Source organism: Nansenia antarctica, assembly GCF_963989245.1.
Source record: "Nansenia antarctica genome assembly, contig: SCAFFOLD_305, whole genome shotgun sequence".
In the NCBI taxonomy this organism is placed as follows: domain Eukaryota; kingdom Metazoa; phylum Chordata; class Actinopteri; order Argentiniformes; family Microstomatidae; genus Nansenia; species Nansenia antarctica.
Window position 1 is genome coordinate 37,414 of NW_027662529.1, and position 8,842 is coordinate 46,255.

General features: G+C 49.6%; 1 protein-coding gene across 1 annotated transcript; it reads right to left on the reverse strand.

The window, feature by feature from the left end:
* Positions 1 to 321: 321 nt before the first annotated feature.
* capn10 (calpain 10) lies at positions 322 to 8,363 on the reverse strand (the record flags this gene model as incomplete). Its single annotated transcript, XM_080551215.1, has 13 exons — positions 322 to 472; positions 958 to 1,003; positions 1,670 to 1,881; positions 2,471 to 2,735; positions 3,276 to 3,478; positions 3,953 to 4,221; positions 4,715 to 4,923; positions 5,416 to 5,566; positions 6,088 to 6,344; positions 6,839 to 7,035; positions 7,574 to 7,705; positions 8,145 to 8,276; positions 8,343 to 8,363. 13 exons carry the CDS (start codon positions 8,361 to 8,363, stop codon positions 446 to 448), a joined length of 2,121 nt encoding a protein of 706 aa, XP_080407341.1. The 3' UTR covers positions 322 to 445.
* Between the last annotated feature and the right edge of the window lie 479 nt (positions 8,364 to 8,842).

Consider the following 8,842-nt stretch of genomic DNA (forward strand, 5'->3'; position numbering starts at 1 on the left):
CCGGCCCGCCGACGACCTCTGATGTGCTAATCGCCACTGTGTGTGTGTGTGTGTGTGTGTGTGTGTGTGTGTGTGTGTGTGTGTGCGTGTGTGTGTGTGTGTGCGTGTGTGTATGTGTGTGCGATCGGTCCGGAGGCTCGTCAGGCCCAGAGATGAAAGGGGTTTCTAGAAGTTCCCGACAAACAAAAACAAACACACACACACACACACACACACACACATTCCCACTGATGCTCACCGCATGCTTTCTTAGAAACCAACCACACACACACACACACATTCCCCGTCTCCCCCTCTGTGCACGGCCCCCCGGAGAGAGAGAGAGGGAGAGAGAGAGAGAGATGTTTCATCCGGGGCCAGAGGTCCCAGACAGGTGAGGCCTGGTCAGCAGAGCAGCAGTAGTAGTAGTAGTAGTAGCAGCAGTACGTCTCCAGAGCTAACACAGCTAGCGCATCACAGAGATGACACACACCTACCGCCAGAGAGAGAGAGAGAGAGAGAGAGACAGACAGACAGAGAGAGAGAGAGAAACATATGTTATCTTCATGTAAAGTATGTTTGACAATTGAGAGAGAGAGATAGAGAGTGAGAGAGAGACAGACAGACAGAGAGAGAGAGAGAGAGAGAGACAGACAGAGGTGTACACATATGTTATGTTCATGTAAGGTATGTTTCCCATGCCAATAAAGCCCTTTACATTGACAAATTCACAATTGAGAGAGACAGACAGATAGAGAGTAAGAGAGAGAGAGAGAGACAGAGAAACAGAGAGAGAGAGACAGAGAAACAGAGAGAGACAGAGTAGGGGAGACAGAGAGAGAGAGAGATGGGAAGGACAGAAAGATTGAAGATAGACACTGCCATCTGTTGACCAATGATTATTATCATTATTATACTTATGACCATACTCTATGATTATGACATGACTATACTCTCCGGTCCGTAAGCCAAGCTCACCTCCTGAACGGCTCTGCCCAGCTTCTCCTGACTCTGCACCACTCTCCTGCAACAGACCCAGACAGACAACAGCACGAGCTTTACATTTTTATCATTTAGCAGACGCTTTTATCCAAAGAGATTACAGGGACCAGTCTCCCTGGAGTAACTGAGGGCTAAGTGCCTCTCTTACTCAAGGGAACACTAGTGGTGGTGTTCCCAGGTGGGATTTTAACTCATGACCTTCTCAATCACCAGTCAAACTCACTATCCACTAGGCCCCCACTACCCAGCTTCAATACCACTGTTACACAGGGTTCCGACAAGTCTCAAGAAGTAACATTTAAGACCTTTTTAGACCTTTTATTTTTTTACCTCTTTGAATAGAAATGTAGACCTATTCACGACACCATAGCTTTTGGTCATCCTCGAGGTGATGAAATTAGGGGTTTCACTGCCATACAGACAAAAAAGGAAGCGAATTGGCATTTTTTGGGTTCCAGCTTGATTAATTTCCGCGTAAATAGATGTGGTCGGACTGATTTCCTTGCAGGACCTCATTTTGAAGACCTAGCACCTAATTTTTAGACCGAATAACTGAAATGTACGACCTTTTTAGGCCTTATCAATCTGATTGCTGGATTTGAGACTTGAAGGCTTTTTAAGACCAGCGCGGGAACGGCTTGGCATGGATGGAAAGCCGTGGACCGGGGGGGGGGTGGGGGGGGCCTACCGGTGTATCTTGTGAGCCACGGTGAGGGTGAAGTGTCCTGGGCAGTCAGGCTGGTAGGTGGAGGGCACGATGACGTAGGCTCCTGGAGCCAGGCAGCAGGCCAGACTCACGTCCTGGGTGTAGCGGTGAGGCACGCAGCTGGCCACCGGCTCCTCCTCCCTGGGCGCTGTCGGCTCGGCCTCCCCCCCCTCCTCCCTCGCCCTCTCCGGGGCCTGGAGTCACACAGTCACACTACAACATTGACACTAGAACAGCCGTGGGTGGGGGTCATTTGACGCTTCATTTTGTAGCCAATCAAAGTCTTGTTGCTAGGTAGAATACCACTTTGAAACAGTTGGCCACCTCTAGGTGGAGGATGTTCCGGAATGTTCTCTTTGAACATTGGCAGTGTTGGTGAGTTAAGACCCTCATGTTGAATAGACAAAGAAGGCAGATTGCTAGAAAAAACACTAACTGTTTCCTCAGTATCACCCCAATGACACGCTCAGTCAGATCCAAGCACTGATTGAATTATTGATTGATTGTGTGTGTGTGTGTGTGTGTGTGTGTGTGTGTGTGTGTGTGTGCGTGTGTGTGTGTGTGTGTGTGTGTGTGTGTGTCAGTACAGAACAGTCAGATTCAATAACAGTGGGTCAAATGATCAGTGACGCATGAATGACTGATTGATTGATTGATTGATTGATAGATATCATCGATTGGATTTAACTTTGACAGGCAACTTTTTGGATAAACTCTAGAGTTGATTACAAACCAACTGACCACCCAACAACTGACCACCCAACAACTGACCACCCAACTGACCCTGTACACGTGGAAGCCGATTGGCTGCAGGTCGGTGAGGGGGCGTTCCTGACGCAGGGTCACCCTGACGTTGACCCCCGACGACGACGACACAGCCGACCCGTTGCCCACGGCGACGGGGAACCGGGGGTTCTTCCAGCAGGACAGGAAGTTCCTGCTGCCCCCGGCTGACGACCCCCTGACCCAGGCGCCCCGGAAGCTGTTGGTCTCCCACTCTCCTCCCTCCGTCGCCGACGGCAACGAGGGCCCGGGGACTTTGACGGCACTGCAGGAGGACGATAAACACACACACAACAAACACTCGTAAGTATCAAAAGAAGACACACAACCACCGAATCACATCAAACGGTTATTTGTTACGTACTTTTTCGCATATAGCCGTGACTGACATAGTGAAATGCTGTGGAATATTACTCCTCCATCAACAACAGTCAACAGCGCAAAGAGCAACCAACTGAATGCATAAGAGACGCAATATCGCAGGATCGACAACAACAGACCACTTAAAACATCTGAGAAACTTGACCTTTTGGGAGAAGTGTTCATTCAGTGTTTCCCATACATAGACGAGACTGTGGCGGGCCGCCAGTCTAATTTGTCCCGCCACAGTCTCATAACGAACCCAGAGTATTTTTAGCACTTTTCTTTTCTTTTTTTTTTCTGCTCCATCCACCACAGTGTCACAAAAACCTGCGGGAAACACTGGTTCCTTTAATGCCCCCCACCCCACCCCGTACCTGAGTGAGGTGTGTACCTGAGGGAGGTGTGTACCTGAGGGAGGTGTGTACCTGAGGGAGGTGTGTACCTGAGGGAGGTGTGTGAGGAGGAGAAGACCCTGAGCAGGAAGCGGGCCTCGGCCCCCTGCAGGAAGGTGCTGGGCAGCAGCAGGTGGAAGCCGGGCTCCAGGTGTGTGTGCAGGACCACCTCCCCCTCGTAGGCGTGGCAGCCCGTGGAGGCGCAGGGGGGCCGGGCCAGGGTCCGAGACAGGCTGAACCTCTTCTTCTCCACCTGGAGGTAGGGACACACACACACACACATTAATACACACACACACACATTAACAGGGGGGCCGGGCCAGGGTCCCAGACAGGCTGAACCTCTTCTTCTCTACCTGGAGGTAGGGACACACACACACACATTAATACACACACACACGGACGCACACACACACACACGCGGACGCACACACACACATTAAGACTTACGCACAGGGAGAATACATGTACGAGTGCGCACACACACACACACACACACACACACTTACACACAAGCACATAGCTAGAGAAACATGAGCACACGCACACACAACCTTATTAAAAACATACTTCTTGTGGCCCCTAGTTTAGCTTTGTCTCTGTCTCTGTGTTTTCTATCTGACTTTCTTTCTGTAAAATCTGTAAAACTAAAACTTTGGGTTTGTGAAAGGCGCTATATGAAACCAAGATAATATTTTTATTATTATTGAGAGGTCACATCACCAACCTTCCACATGTGTAGGGCGATAGCCTGGTAGTTCTGTGTCGTGCTGCTGCCTGTGCTGCCCTCTGCTGGTGACTGTGTGCAGCGCGCCGCGCTCCTCCCCCCCCTCCCACGCTGCTGCAGCAGAGCCACCAGCACCTCCCCCCGCTCACACACCCGCAGCCAGAACTTAGGGTTGCTGCCGTAGCTGCTGCCGTTGTTACGGCAACCGCCCGCCGAGTGACCTTTGACCCAGCGGCCGGCCAGCTGATGCCTGTGTGTCAGCAGCTCTCCTGATTGGACGAAAAAGAAAAAAGAAAAGGGCTGTTATTGGTCAAAATCATAACAATACTGGACTATCGCTTTATTATGTAGAATCATCGCAATAAAGTAGCTTTTTTGGTTTGTTTTTGTTGTCAAAACTACGCCCTGTAACCGATAAGAGGTAGTTTGCTCTGAAACTGGTCATGTGTGTAACTAGAATTAGCCATTTAGCCGACGCTTTTAATCCAAAGCGATTTACAGTTATGAATTAAAGGGACATCCCCCCTGGAGTAACTGAGGGCTAAGTGCCTTACTCAAGGGCTCACTAGTGGTGGTGGTGTTTCAGGTGGGATTGGAACTCACAACCTTCCGATCACCGGTTCAACTCACCATCCACTACTAGACCACCACTACCCCTAACTACTAACTGGTCATGTATGTAATGCCTGGAGAGAAGAAGAAACATGACTGTATGATTGCATGTCTTCTTCTTCTTCTTCGGTGTCTAAGTGAGAGGCGTACCAGAGTAGATGCTCTGCAGGTGTCCGTCCTCTGTGATTGGATACCCCACGGTGACGTCATCAAACTGCGACAGGAACTCGGCCTCGTCCACCCAGAACTCCCCCTCCTGGGTCCGGCCCAGCAGGTCCAGAGAGCAGGCCGGGTCCACAGAACCCCAGCCCACCCCGCTGTCAGGAGACACGGTCTCCATGGTTACTGATACAGTGAGTAATAGGACACACACGTACACACACGTACACACACAGACATAGACACAGACACAGACACAGACAGACAGACAGAGACACACACACAGAGACACACACACACAGAGACACACACACACACACAGAGACACACACACACACACACACACACACACACACATACACACACAGACAGACAGAGACACACACACAAACACAGAGACACACACGCACACAGACACACATGTAGACACAGACTGACAGACAGAGACACACACACACACACACACAGACACACATGTAGACACAGACTGACAGACAGAGACACACACACACACACACACACACACACACACACCTTGGTAGTGCTGATGACAGACACACACACACACACACACACACACACCTTGGTAGTGCTGATGACAGACAGACACACACACACACACACACACACACACACACACACCTTGGTAGTGCTGATGACAGACAGACACACACACACACACACACCCCTACCTCTCTCTCCAGACGTCCCCCCAGCCGCCCCTCCCCCAGGGGTTCCTGATGCGGAGCAGCCGAAGCGTCTGGCCCTCCGCCCCCCGCCGCCTCACGTCCACCCACTCCATCACACTCAGGGCGTGGTACTGACCCAGCTCACTGGCGCCCCCTAGGGGCGGCAACGGGAACACGTTTAACCCAAACAAATCAAACACAATAATCCTTTTTGCTTTTCCTTGATTTGTAGGTTGTGTGTGAGAGTACAGATGTATCAGAAGTCAGTCATCAGCCGCAGCCCCGTCCCTCTGGAACGCCCTCCCCAACCACATCAGACAGTCCAACACCCTCCCAACATTCAAACAGGCCCTCAAAACCCACCTCTTCAAGCTCGCCTTCACCAGTTAACCCTCTCCCCCTCTCCCCCTCCCCTTCCCATGTGTCCCCACCCAGCACTACCTTAATTATACTTTCTTTTATTTATTTTGTTTCTTTTTTAATACTACTCGATCTTTTCCGTTTGTAAAGCATCTTTGAGTGTCTAGAAAAGCGCTATATTATGTCTAATGTATTATTATTATTATAAACAGAGGGCTTTTATTCTTAGTACGCTCCTAATTCTACAGTAAAGCAGCTTTTCTTTTCAGGTTTTGGGGGAAAATTCTTCAACGCCGTGCACTTCCCCCTCCTCACCTCCGGGGGCGCTGTGCGTGGAGCAGCTGACAGAACAGCCCTCTCTGACGGCCTGGAGCAGGTCCAGGTCCAGCCTCCTCCTCCTCCTCCCCCTGACCGGGTCGCTGTCGCTGTCCTCCTGACCGGCTGCTGCTGCCTGCTGGTCCTCCTCTATCCCAGAATCCCCCAGGCTCCAGCGCTCCGCCAGGCCTCCGGTCAGCTCCACCAGGGCCTCGGACACCTGGCCCGCCCACAGGCGCTCGTAGGACCCCTGCAGTCTGGGGACGAGGGGGGACAAGTGGTAAAAAAAGGTTCAGAAACACTTTTTGTGTTTCACGTTTTTTTCAGAAACACTTTATTAAGTTGATTATCACAGACAAGATTCTAATATTAAAGCACGGGTGAATTGCTAATGTTGATTGATCGCACTGCAAAAAGTTAATCTGAGAAGTAAGATGAAATATCTTAAATCAAGGCGATATATTTGCTTGTTTTTTGTCTGACTGCACTAGTTTCAAGGTATCTTTTATATCTTTATATTTAAGAAAATCTGTTGGCAGATCATTTCGCTAATTTTAAGGAATATTTCCCCCATTTTGCTGATATTTTTGTCTTGTTTTTGAGAGAGACTTTTTGCAGTGCACAGTTGTTGTTTGAACGATATATATTTGCTATCTGTCAATATAGATATAGAATTAATCAAAATATTTATCAAAATATAAATTAATTAATTTACATTTCTAGAAATTACATTTCTATGTCTGTCACTCACTTGGCGTAGGCTTTCTCCAGCAGGGCTACCCAGAATGCAGTGGGGGCGAGGCAGCGTGAGAAGCAGAGCTTGGCTCCCATGCAGGGCAGCCGGTCGTCCACGGTGACCTCGGTCCAGCGGCCGTGCTGCCAGAGGAGGAAGAGGAAGGACCCCCTGTAGCCCCCCTGCCCCCACTGGGCCTGGCCTGGGGGCACCACCTGGGCACAGAGAGGGGGTGGGGGGTCACACCAGGGGGGGGTCACACCGGGGTAAAAATGACTCCTACCAGTCCTCGAAGACACAATAGAGGGAAGCAATTTACCATGAGAGGAAGGGGGTTGTGGACTCATTTACCACTGGTACAGGGTTGTGGCACGAGGCGAAGCCGAGTAGGAAAACCCTGTACAGTGGTAAATGAGTCCACAACCGCCGCCCTCGAATTATAAATTGCTTTTGTACAACAGCCACCACATAATATGAAAAAATAACTACACAGTTGTAACATTAAATTCATGTATTTACAATCATTTTAATCCTTTTAGAATACATATATCCTTCCGCCACAGAATATAGTCCCATAAACAAGATCAACCGTTGCATTGTAGGTCATCACAGGTGTTCTTAATCAGATTGATTGGGAGGCGCATTGATACTGGAAATGCGGTCTGAACTGTGGGTTGTTGGGGTATTTACCACTGTTGCTAGCCAATCAGAAGCCAGTATCCAAACATGCTGTTGTAGAATGGGCTTTTTTACCTTGTCCATCAGATGGTTGTTCCTCAGCAGCATGGTGCAGGCGCAGAGGAACCAGCAGTCCCCCAGCCTGCCCTGCTTGGCGTGGCCCTCGGTGGTGTTGCCAGGGAACAGCGTGGGGGACGGACAGATCTCCTGGAGGGGCGAGAGGTGAGGTGAGAGGAAAGACAACAACAAGATAAGAAAAAGGCTCAGATCAGTCTTTAGGGACCTCCTTATGGCTTCACACACACACTTTAGTTTTTTTTTAAATTGAGCAAAAACACACCTTTTCTCCCTGGCCTTTGAGCTGAGGTGAGCCTGCCTCCCGACACTGCACTTTTAATACTTTTATTTCTGCACTTGTATTTTGTATTGCACCTTGTTTTTTGTGTATTTTTATCTGTTGTTTCTCTTAAGTTTACTTAAGTAAGTTTACTAGTTTTCTGTTAAGCACTTTGGGCGGCTGTTTTTGTCGTTGTAAAATGTGCTATATAAATAAACATTACTTACTTATTTACTTACTTACTTACTTACTTACACACACACACACACACACACACACGCACACACACACACAGGTGTGGGGTTTTACCTGTGGGCGGAGCCAGGTGATCTCGCCCTGGAACCTCGCGATGGGGGTGGAGTAGTCAGAGAACAGGGAGGAGTCCTCGGAGGGGAAGTCTGGGTCCTGGAACAAACCCTCACCCCCCACCCCCACCTCCACCTCCACCCCCACCCCCACCTCAACCCCCACCCCCACCTCCACCCCCTCCTCCTCCTCCTCCCCCACCTCCTCCTCCTCCTTCTTCATCGCGTCCCAGGAGAAGGATCCAGTGGCATCTAAACGCTGACCATTATTCACAGAAGGTGCGTCGACTCTCCGCTACGCCACATCGTTGCGGCTGTCTCTTATCGTGATGAGATCACCATTCCTGGAAATGAAACAGCCTGTGTAAACCTTCTGCTATGATCTTTTTAACGCCCTCTTTAAGGACTAACGCACATGTATGTCTACTACAAACGACAACATTACAACCTCCTTATGCTGATCGATGCATACAGAGACCTTTGTAATGTTGCATATGCAGATGTGTTTTGGAAAACACTATCCATGCTATACTATCCAGAATTAACCCCCCAGCTAGTTGTACACGGTATGGTCAGGTGCATTTTTGCATACCAAACAGACGGAACCAGATGAACAGATATGATGGAAATTAGGTTTTGCTTGCTGCGCCCTTTCATTCATTCATTCACTGACTGACTCAAGGAAACTGGTGTTCAACACAC